Here is a 12,200-nt window from a genome sequence, read left to right on the forward strand (position 1 = left end):
GTCCAGAAATCTCCATCAAAAGCTTTATTGATAATCTCATCAAGCACAGATAAGTATGTGACAAATTATTTCCTCGCCTAGTTAAAGACGTCCTTGCTGCATTGTTTAATTGAATCCTTGTCTGGTGAAAGAAAAGAAACTTCCCCAAATAATTTTCAATGAGGTATGCCTTATCACTAAACTGCAATTAAGTGTTTTCAAAATTTCACATTCATAGAATGATCTCAACAATCTCACGACTTTGCAATGCTGTTTCTAAAAGAGAACATTTATAGTTTGGGAAAATAGCACAAAAATGAAAGCTGTTGGAATTGTTTTGGTTGCTGAAAATATACTTGGCCTCAGTGGCTGCGACACTGTAAAAAGAAAAAGCTTTGGCTCTGAGCTCAGGCAGACCCTGAGTTTGAATCCCAACTCCTTCTTTTACTGTGTCCTTAATAGGTCATTAGAGTCTTTGAGTCTCTTCACTTTTTCTCGTAAAAATGAGGTTGCTAATGTCCATCTCTGACCATGACATACATAGAAAAAGGGGCAGTGCTTGGCTCTACTGGATTCTTATATGAACAGCTGTCATTTGCAGGCTTAATACGTGCTTGGCATAGCCAAGTCCTTATGATGCATTTTATCTTACAACTATATGTGGTTGATACTTGGGGTGATCAACTCATCTTGGTTTGCCAGGAAATGTCCTTATGTTACAACTGAAATTCCTGAGGCCCAGGGGCCCATTCAGCCCAGGACAAACGAGGGCAATTGTCACTCTTATCAATATTCTGGTCTTATCTTACAGATGTGGAAATTGAGGCTCAGAAGTGTGTGCAAATTGCCCAGTATCCCAAAGCTGGGAAAGAATAGGCCCAATATTCAAACACAAACTTGAATAACTCCCATGCCTGCACTCTTTCTGCAGCCCTAAATTCTACTCAGTAAACGTTGCTTTCCTTGCCTGTATGACTAGAAAGTTCTGGACCTAGCAAATATTTTTCAACTGTCTTTCAATATAATTTCAGGAATGCAAGCATGTGTGTGTTTGTGTATGTTGAAGAGTGGGTGTTGCTCAGCAAGTGATAACAATAATGCAAACGATAGTGCTAGTGAAAATGATAAAGGCCTAACATTTATTTCAAAGAACATTCTATCTTTTATCAATGCACAGTCCACTCACTTATTCACTTATTCATCTATCCATTCATTCAACAGGTATACAGGGAGGGTGTACTGTGTGCCTAGTACTGGGGCAGATACAAGGGAGACTAGATGCTGGTCTCAAGATGCTTAATATAATGAGATTTTAAGAATCAATTGCAAAATAGTATGAGAATTATGAAATAGAGGCAAGCCCTACATGTCTGAGCCCGTGCAATTGCACGATTTGCCACCTCCCTTCATGTATGCTTCCAGACACACACATCGTTTTTAATGAGGCTCCAAGCTTATTCTTGACACTGGGTTTTTTGCACCCGATGTTACCTTTGTCTGGAAGATTCTTTCTTCTAATCTGGGTCCTTCAGCTCCAAGATGAAATGTTGCCTCTTCAGAAACGAACTTCCTTGACCATCTCCAGCTAAATTAGCCACTCAGAAATTCTCTATTAGGTTGCCCTGTTTTAATGATCTTCCTAGGGTTTATCACTCTTTGATATTTATCCTCTTTGATTGTTTGTTTATTGCTTTTTTGCCTGTCTTTTGCCAACAGAGTGTAAATTCCAGGGAGAAGAGGTAACTTGTTTACTTTATGGATTATCACTTGTTGTTTTTCATGGCCGTATTCCCAGGACCTAATACAAGGGTAGGCACACAGCAACAGTCAGTAAGCATTTTTTGGAATGAGCGGAATGAGTGAATTAATAAACGTTTTGGATGCTGAGCAGCTAGCTAGCTCAGCATGAATGAGTAGATGTTTGACAGGAACCGTGCCTGAAGGAGTGTCCAAATTCAGCCTTGCTTTTTTTTTTTAATCTGGTTACAAAGGTAATATATTCTCAGTTGTTTTTTTTTAAAAGTTGTTAAAGAAATCACAAAAAAGTAAGACCAACTTGACATAATCACTAATAACATTTTTTTGCAAGTTCTCTGCTAGTTCTCCTTTCATTCCTGTTCAGATACTTTTGAACAAAACCAAGTCACTCTTTTCATAGTTCTATACTTTTCTGAAGGTAAATATGTTCTTACAATTTCATTTTAAAGATTCCTTTGTTCTTCAACATAATAGAGGTCCTAGGACTTATCTAGCCATTTATATTGCTGAACTTTTGAATGTCCCCATTTTGCATCCAGACAATATTGGATTAAACAACCTTGCAGATTCATAATCTTTGCATGGATCTACGTGGTAGCTTTAAAGTAGAAGCAAAAGGACTTTGATTTGAGTATTAGATCCACCCGTTTCTCTTAACCATTTATTTGTAAATTCTTAAAAGTGTTCTCAGCTATAATATGGGGAGGAGAGCCTACTTCGTAAGGCTATTGTACAAATTAAACAACATAATGAAGGCAAAGTATTCAGCACAAAGTGTACATGTTCACTGCCCTTGATAACTTCCTTTGAATAAACCCCTAGAAGTCAAATTATCTTTCCAATGTATCTTACAGGACAAATAGAAGCTAGCTAAAGAAATGAGTGGGAAGGAAGCTGAGATAGGGGAAGTAAAATTGGGAATAGGGAAACAGTTTTTTCCTTTTTTTCTTTTTTAAATTATGGAAGGACTGGTATAGACCAACTGCATCAGCCAGACTCTACAAATCACAAAGCTGATGTTGACTGACTCTCACACTGCCCAAAGAGTAGCCTCACTCACTGCTCTGCTCTGCACCACCACTGGAAACAGGCTTTTCTGGACATCTGGCAAGAGCAAGTTTACGATGAAATAATGCTGGTAGTTTAAGCTGGTTCGTTGGGAAGATGGAGTGCCCCTTAACTGGATAAGGAGGCCAGAGAAGTAAGTTTTGCTTGGTCTAACAAGAAGTTCGATTTTTACTCTATAGAAGTGTCTGGCAGATTGTTCAGAAAACACGTGAGGGCTCGAGACTTTGGTTTGAGTACACAGTGTGGAGACTATTCGAGGCCCTGGCAGTAGAGATCACCTAACTCAGGAAGAGCTATATTTTGTTTCCCATTTGATAAGTTGTAAGCTCATCTGAAATTATTCACTTTGCTTTCAATGGGTGCTATTGCTTGGTGTCTGATTTAATTTGTAAACTGTAATTTTTATATTTTCAGTAAACAACTTGTAAGTACAAAGTAGTGGCAGAGTCACACATTGATAAGATCGTGTTTATTTAGTAATGTCTGACAAGTAGAGAAAGTAAAAAGAATATTTAAAAAAATGTATAATTTATATTTATATAAATACTTTAAAGGAGAAAAGTTGAACACATATGGTGACATTAGAAGAATGCATACATTTCAGTTTGCAGTCTACCTTATAACCTGACAAGTTAGTTACACATATGTATACACACATCCTGTTTGTGAGTGTGCATAATTAGGACCCAAAGAAAACTTATGAGTAGGTCTACAATAAATGCTAAACTCCCATAAAATTTATGTTATTATGCCATCACACTATGTTGGTTTGTCCTTCTTTATCAAAATTTTACTACAGGCACATTTGAAAGTCATCAAGAGTTGTAATCAGGTGCTTTGGGCCTCAGTTTACATCTCACTGGAGATGAGAGGATCTCTGCTGACACACTCTACTTCTGAATTAAAAAAACAAAAAACTAGTGAGCCCCAGCAGACTACAGTATATACAAACGTATGAGGGCTTGGCCATCGTCATCTGTGTACTGAAGGGTGTTTTCTGTTCAGCTTCTTTCTATTGGAAAGGAGTCAATTTATTTGAAAAGGAGCAAGTTTATGATACCAGTCCACTTAATTAACAAACATTCCATTACTGTAGATACAGCTCGTTTCCTAGCGTACAACTAAACAAACAAACACAATAATAGTCTCTGAATTTCAAGTGGAAGAGCTATGTTTCCTTGGAGCTCAGACATGGAAGTTCAGAGTTGAGCTACTCAAAAAGAGTTCAACAGAGACCCCTCAAGTCAAACCACAATAGATGGTAAGCTATTTGTATGATGACATGGTCAGTATGATCCGGGACCCTGTCATTCATCACAGTGACATTTTCTTGCCATTGCATTAGTGTATACCAAAAGAAGATGAATGTAACGTGATACAGTCTACCCAGTGAAACCTCGATCTGATTTCCTAAATTTATAGAAATTGTCATTTGCAGTAAACACAATAGAATAGTAAATCATCCCTAAGCACTCTCCTGAGCTTACTCTGATTCCAAGTTTACAGTTAATCATGTCTTTCATTAAAAAAAAAAAAAAAAAAAAAAAAAAAAAGACAGATAGAACTGACCTCATATGACCACAGAAAATACATAGGACTCAGGGGATGAAATAATAATTCTCGTCGTTTTCCTTCAATGCTTTTGATGGTGGGTCATGCAGTAGCTACAATTGGCCTCTGTAGGTGCTTCTCCAGGGACCCACGTTACATTTTCCCTCTGCTGGTGTTTGGTTTTAACTCTTGGAGGAAGGCCTCGTTGTTATGAGGACAGTTGTTGTGACAGGTGCAGGTGCCAATGACCATCACTGGCTTCTTTATGATCTGCCCTGGGGAGCACTGGAACTCCACCTGGATGGTTTTGGTGTTGTGGGGGGTGCAGCACCGGCCATCGCTGCAGACTCCACAGTACCTGGGCTTGTAAGTATGCAGGCTTGTGCAGTTCTTAAACTGCAGGTGGATGGCTCTGAGTGACTTCGTGGTGCGGAGACACTTTTTTCCTTTCTAAGAAAGAAGAAAGGAAGTGATGCAGGGGATGGCTACCGTTCCTTCAGGGACCATTTTAGGGGTCTAGACTTAACCTGCTGCTTGCCTACCCAATATCCATTGCTCTTTCTTTTTTGCTAACAGAACATTAATTTTGTTTGGGCAACGGGGTCAGCTCAAAGTATTCACTTCCCCAGAACGTCTGGCAGCTTGGGACGGCCTTGTGACAAACTTTTGGCCAATGATACATAAACCAAGGGATTCTGGGAAATCCTTTGCTGTTCAGACAGGTACAGTTCTTTATTATTTTCGGCGTTCATTTTTCTTCTTGCCTAGAATGTGGAAACCATGCCTAATCGGGCACAACCATCTTTTGATCTTGCCGAGATAAACATGAGGGTGAAAACATATGTGTGACAAAGACACCTATATTTTCAAGGTACTATAACAGGGTTTGGTGGTGTTAGCCAAATGCATTCTTCAGTGTTATAAAGAAAAAGGGAATAAAGCTGGCATCATTGCAAGCCTACTAATGTTTCAAATATTTTTCAAACATGAATTCACTTAACCTTATAAACAACATTCACTCATACAAGTAACAATTATTACCATAAAGAACCATTGTCCAAGTTTTAGATATATAAAAAAATGGAGTCTCAAAGGGATAAAGTGATCAGACAACATCTATTAATTGAACTTGGCTGATACAATGCCCATTCCTTCTATTATACCCTCAGGAAAGTCCAAGACAATATGATTTAAAGTTATTTTCCATGAAGGCAAAGCAAGTAGAGAATTTATTCAATATTCCATTTGTAATGGTTGATGGGGAACCCCAAAATTGGTAATTCAGCAGGGAATTGACAATATGTTTGTTTCCCACTTAGATTTCTTCCCTACTAATTTGCCACAATTCTCCACTGCTCTCGATTTTCTCAGGCACAGCCCACAGCTTGTGGGGTGATGAGACTTGGAATTCTCTGAAATCAGTGGCTCTCAAACTTCATGTACATCAAAGTCATCTAGAAGTTTTGCTAAAACACAGATTGTTGGGCCTTATACCTAGAGTTTCTGATTTAGTAGGTCTGATGAGGACCCCAATAATTTTCATTCTAACACATTCTTAGATCATGCTGCTGGTCTGGGGACCACACTTTGAGAAGCACTGTCTCAACATTTAAAAATCTCTTAAAAATAAATAAATAAATAAATAAATAAATAAATAAATTTAAAAAATTGAATTAAAAAAAAGAATCTCTTGATAAGGAAGTGACGATTTTATGCTAGTATTTTCCTACATTCCAAATGAATTTCTAGAATCTTTATGAAATATATATATATATATATACATATATATATATATATAATTTTGAATATAGTATCTCCCAGTATTAAACTAAGTGTAAGTTATAAGAAAAAAATATAAATTTTGGTTAAAGAAAGAATATAAGAAGCAAAATTTTAGAGGCATGACATAGAAACTTCTTTATTTAATAAAGAAGTTACTGTGTACTTGATGATATTTAAGGGCTTCTTGTTTCTTCCCTTTTCATATTTAATGTTTAGTGTATATTCTTGCCAACACTCACAAAAAAGTAAAAGGTTAGCAATATCTGTCTTTGTGGGTATATATGTATATGTGTGTGTATGTGTGTGTATGCGTGTGTATGTATGGATGGATGTGTGTAAGAGCGTGAGACAGAGACTGAAAGGGAGACAGAGAGGCAGAGAGAGATTGTTTTTTTGGTGGACCTGCGTGACTATGTTCCATGTCTGTTAGAATTCCCCTAAGTGTAGGGAGATGCATATAATTTTAGGGAGAAGAAGTTTCTTGTGGTTCTTTCTAAATTGGTGGAAGAAACATAAAGTTAGAAAGGACCTGGAAAAGTCATATAGCTCGGCAGTCATATAATGAATGCAACCACTAGGGACTATTTTATTTTAGCATCTACTAGAAATTTTAAGTAATGATGCCTAATATTAATTGAGTAATCTATGGCCAGTGCTTTGCCAGTTCATTCTATTAACCTCACAACACCTTTGAGATACACTATCTGTCAACAATTCTTTTATACTGAGAAAGGAATTGAGGCTCAGAGGTTAAGAAAATTGCCCAAAGATCCCACAGCTAGTTCATGTGGGAAGCCAGGATTTAAACTCAGGCTGGCTGCCTCCAGAGCTGCACCCTTAAGCATTGGATGATATTGCCTCAGTGTAGCGATATGTAAATCTTTCATTGCTAGGGACTGTTTTATTTTGGACTTAGTTTATAGAAGGAGCCATATAATAATTCAATTTGGGCATTGCATTTATCTAGGGTTCTGGTAACAAAGCCTGTGACGTCGTCAGGAACCAATCCAAGCTTCTGATCTGCACGCCTTATACTCAGCGTTAACACACTAAGTTGATAGAATACCAGCAAAAAAAGGAAAGAAATGTGCTATTTTATTTGGCATATTTCTCCTTACGCTGGCAAATGTGCTCGTCTCACTAGGCTTCTTAAAATACTGAAAATAATTCCCAGACAGCCATTCATTTCTTCATCAACAATTTTTTATCAAGCATACACTATGTACCAGCCAGGATGTTGAGGACAGTGGGGTGAGTAAGGCAGATATAATTCCTATTCTGTTGCTTGCTACAGATTGAACCTAAGGGGTGAAGTAGACTGAGGTCAGACACGACCTCTCTAAAATCAACTACACTTGACAATTGAGTAGGCAGTTTTCTCCAGGAATGGAATGAGATTTGCCACACACTTCTCAAATGGGGACATGGTGATAATTGTCCAGCTCCTCTACCTGTGGGTCTGCTGTGAGTTGCTTGGGATATTTCAATAGTAGGAAAAGAAGGTAAACTCACTCACTTCAGGAAACTCTATGTGTTTTCTCTAGGGTTAACAGCCAGCTAGAACTGATGTCTGGTCCATTAGTGACACAGTGACTTCCTACAGCTCAGGCCTCATCCAGACCAGGCCTCCTCCTCTGTGGTGGGTGGTTTTCTCCAGGCTCCTACCTTTTCTGCTGGTTGCTTCTGCTCTTGTTCACAGGGTCGCACCATGCAGAGCCGAGTCTGCTTTACCATCTCACACTGTGGATTCCTGTTGGTGACTCGGGTGGAAAAACCCATGCCACAGCTCTTGGAACATGCACTCCACTCTGTGGTCTGTTCAATGCAGTTGATACTTGAATCAGAGACAGAAACTCCCAGAGTAGCTTCTGTCCTGTAGGCTATAGGATGTAGAAATAAAGATAGACAGCTATGTTGAGTAAAACATGAGGCTCACCAATGAGTCCTTTCCATCATCAGTAGAAAGAATGTCTCAGCCGATTCTGTACCTCCTAAACTCAGGTGTTCTGAGCGACAGAACTGGATCTCTGTATTTATGAATCCTGAAAGGTCACACAATGCCTGGCACATTGTAGGCCCTCAATAAATCTTTGTGGAATGACTGTCTGACCTGTCTTTACGAAGCTTAGTAGTTTTAAGTATATAGAACAGCATGACATCGTCCACCATTCCATAAACTATCGTGTTTTTAGTATGTGAGTCTGTAAAGAAAAAGGATCATGATAAAATTTCCATTGGATGAGTACGTAGAACCAACAACTCGAAACAGTGATGAAAGCAATACTTTGCTTTAGAGAGGTGGAACTGGTTGTCTAGGTTATGGGATATAGACACTTGGAATTTGATCACGAAAAGTCCTGTCTCAACATTTAGTGTCATGGCTTGGGGCACATCTCTTCTGCATGGAAGTTTTCCTATCTGTAAGGCATGGCTAATAATTTCTGACCTCAGAATATCTGTAAAACTCTGCATAGTGCCAGTATATATATAATCTGGCTGATTAATGGCTTCTAAAATATTCTCTACCGGCTCTTGAATTTTTTCCCCCCAAAGCTATTTCCTTTATAAGATGAAACAAAAACAAAGCAAAACAAAGATCCTGAAGTGTCACTTGACCCTTCCTATGGCATCTGGAAAGGTGACATTTTTCTGTGACACCTGTCCAGTGATGAGTAGCATTCTTTAGAGAGGCTGGTCTTCTCAGCACACACATAGTATATAGAATCCACACACACACACAAAAAAACACAGTGATTTTTTTTTTAACTTTTATCTTTGTAATGTTAATAAGCGTCAAGTGGGAGGCACTAAAATGTAAATAGTAGTCATGCAAATAAGACAAAATCAGCCCCATTGCTGAAAAGAACTACTGAACTCAGCAGGTTCTTTTTAGGAGAAACTGTGTATGTACTTGAATCACTTGGGTGGGATTCAAACCCTTGATGCGTTTGATCTCAGTGGGCAATCTGGACTCCATGGTTGAATGACCAGCAACTGAGGCCAGTTTCTCATTGCAATTCCAAAAGAGCACACATGTTTCCTGCCTGCCTGTATCCTGTGTGCTGATCACTCTCAGGTATCCTGAATTTCTCACCTGGAAGGGCATGCAGGTCCCCTAATGCTTCTGTCTCATTTGAGTCACAGATCCACTTTTCACAGCACTCCCCGGGCACTTCAACTTTTCTTGGAGCCGGGCAGTCAGGTTGGGGTAATAGGAGGTCTTCGTCACAGCGGGGCACACAGCCAATCTGCCCATCTTGGCAGGTGCACTGGTATTTGCAGCTTGGCTGGAAGGTCTCTCCACTTTGGTAAATGACCCCATCGAACACACAGTTATCTCCTTCTATCGCTAGCATATTGGGGAAGCAGGGCACAGAGAGGGAAGGGGAGAGAGAAAAACAAGAACATAATGCCTTCGAGAAGCTGAATAAGATTTGCAACTCACGTTCCAAACTCCAGGTTGTTCTTTTTTTAGTTGAGACAATCTGGTTTCTTATCCATCTCCAGTAGAAAGATGTCCTCCTGGAGGCCTCTCAGAGCAAGAAGAAACCTTCAAACCTACTCCTCATTTTATGGATGAAGAAAGAAGAGCATGAGAAGTGACACTGTCTCTCAAAGCCCCGTAGCCATTGTTCCCAATGATAAAGTCAATTTTGCAAGAACTTCCCTAGACTCTTCTACTCCAGCCGCTGAGAGAGAGAGACAGAGAGAGAGAGAGAGAGAGAGAGAGAGAGAGAGAGAGAGAGAGACAGAGACAGAGACAGAGACAGACAGAGACAGAGACAGAGACAGAGACACTTCATGTTCTCCAAATAGGTTAACTGGTCAAATTGGGAAAAGCGTTAGGATTTCTTGGCATGCCGGCACAAAAATCATCACTAGTTTAGAGAAGAAAGTAAAAGGCTTTTCCAAGCCTCTGATCCAGGGAGGCAGGGATAGCCTCCAACTAAATGGTGCACCACGTGGAAAATTGATGCCCAATTAATTAGGTTTCACCAGCCTGGACTGGCTGGTTGCCTGCATTTTATTTTATTCACAGTCCAGACGGGGTTACATAGTCGTCCCAGGAGATTAGGGGCGGCTTTGGCTCAAATAGGACAATTACAGGTGTAAAAACAAACCTGCTGGGTTGCAGTGGGGGAGAACTGTGAGCTAGTGAGTAAGCCCAAGCTTCCATGACCCCCAAAAGTCCCCCTGGAAGTGTCCAAAGGAAATGATTTCACTGGCCCTGCTCTGCTCCCCATCTATCTAGACTCTTTTCTAGGGAGGCAAGTGATGAATGCGTGTCACCTCCGGGGTCAGGGCAAGTTTCCTCTCTGGCTTCGAGCGCACCCCAAAACCCCAAGCGCCCCACAGACCATGCCTGGCACACAGTAACGTGCTCCGTAAACATCACCCACTGCATCTTCCTTATTATTATTTGCGTATCACCTTCTGGGAAGGGGGAGGGAGAAGAAAGAGTGGGCAGCTCCAGCTAGCGGCGGGAGAAGAGACCCAGCGGTGGAGGGAGAGGGATTACCCATGCAGATGCCAGTTTGAGCGCTGGGGTCCGCTCTGCGGTCGCAGAAGAGGCCGCGGCTCTCTTCGCACGGCTCCATCTCCGAGCAGCTGTCGCCGCGCTGGCGGGCGCACACCACACAGCACGAGCAGTCGTCCAGCACTGCTCTTACCCCGGGGGCGCAGGTCGGCGGCGTCTCCGGGCACTGGGCTGGGCACGGGGTGGGACAGCGGGGCGTCGCAGCGACCTGGGGACAGGCGAGACATGGAGAGACTTCTCAGTAGGGACAATCGAAGACCCGGGGACCCAGCAGGGGCCGCTAGGAAGGCAAAGCAACCAGGGGCACCTTAGGGGTGCGCACTTACCTGTCCCAGGAGGTGCAGGAGCAGGAACGCCAGGCAAAGGCACTGCGTAGGCAAAACGAGACTCATGCTTTGCACACTCTGCATGCTTAGGCTTGTTCCTCCCGCTTTTACGAAACGAGACTTTTTACGCTGTGAATTGGCTTTGCTCGCTTTTCTCCAGGTCCGGCGGCGGTGGCCTCCCTTCCCCAGCACCACCGGCTCAGGTTTTATAGCGCGCTCCAGGGACGCGCACAAGCCGGTTGGCTGCAGAGCAGGGAGGAGGGGGGGATCGGCTGGGTGGGGAATGGAATGAACCCCGAGGTTGCCATGGCAATTGGCCCTGGGTGCTGCTCTCCTTAGGGCGCGGCCCCGGGGCCTGCGAGCGCCTGTGTGTGGCGACGGGCTGGTCCCTGAGCGCCGGGAGGGGCTGGGTGGAGTCCCCAGGCCAGGACCCAGGGCTCGCTCGAGCGCGTGGGAAGGAAACGCCTGTTTCCTCCTGGAAGCTGCTTTGCCTTCCCCCAGGACGAAGACACCGCCACTCCCCACCACACATCTCCGCCCTGGCAGTTCCTCGCAGGGCTGCAAACATGGGCCTCTTCTAGAGGGATGCCTGAAGTTTGGGGCCATCTGCGGGGGGGGGGGGGGGGGCTGGCGAGAGGCCCGGGGACTTAGTCAAAAGGGAAGCACGTGCAAATTTGTCACCGTGTAGGGCACTCTTTGGATGTGTTGATAGAGGGGAAGAGGGGAAGAAAGGAGAAAGAAAGAAGAAAGAGAAAGTGGGTGGGGGGAGAGGACGGGTGCAGGGGGGGGATGCTATTGGCTAAATGGCAAAGTTCTTTTGAATCTAATCCTCCCATGCCCCACTGATTCTTAAACCCCCCCCCCCATTGTGCAACTTTGGTAGAAATAAAAGTAAACCATAATAAAATAAAAATATAAGAGCCTGAGGTAAATAACAACTTTCTTCCTGGTACATAAAAACCTTGAAACACCTGTTGTATCCTGGATGATATAAAACAGCACAACTCAAAATACGAAAGGCTGTGAGGGTCATAAGGTTCTGCTCACCCAGGGTCAAAACCTCAGAACCTCAACGAATTAGGGAAGGAAGGAGGAAGGCATTTGCTTGACTTAGAAAACCAAATCCCTCTTCCACCTGGCATCCACTTTCAAAAATGGCTGCTAGGAACACTTGTCATCTGTCATGAGAGCAGTTTTAC

General features: G+C 42.2%; 1 protein-coding gene across 1 annotated transcript; it reads right to left on the reverse strand.

The window, feature by feature from the left end:
* Positions 1-3,259: 3,259 nt before the first annotated feature.
* CCN3 (cellular communication network factor 3) lies at positions 3,260-11,374 on the reverse strand. Its single transcript, XM_081070523.1, has 5 exons — positions 11,002-11,374; positions 10,658-10,883; positions 9,233-9,487; positions 7,804-8,018; positions 3,260-4,806 (listed from the first exon to the last, which is right to left on the reverse strand). Exons 1-5 carry the CDS (start codon positions 11,083-11,085, stop codon positions 4,510-4,512), a joined length of 1,077 nt encoding a protein of 358 aa, XP_080926649.1. The 5' UTR covers positions 11,086-11,374; the 3' UTR covers positions 3,260-4,509.
* Positions 11,375-12,200: the final 826 nt, after the last annotated feature.

The sequence above is a fragment of the Rhinolophus hipposideros genome, assembly GCF_964194185.1.
Source record: "Rhinolophus hipposideros genome assembly, chromosome: 13".
NCBI lineage: Eukaryota > Metazoa > Chordata > Mammalia > Chiroptera > Rhinolophidae > Rhinolophus > Rhinolophus hipposideros.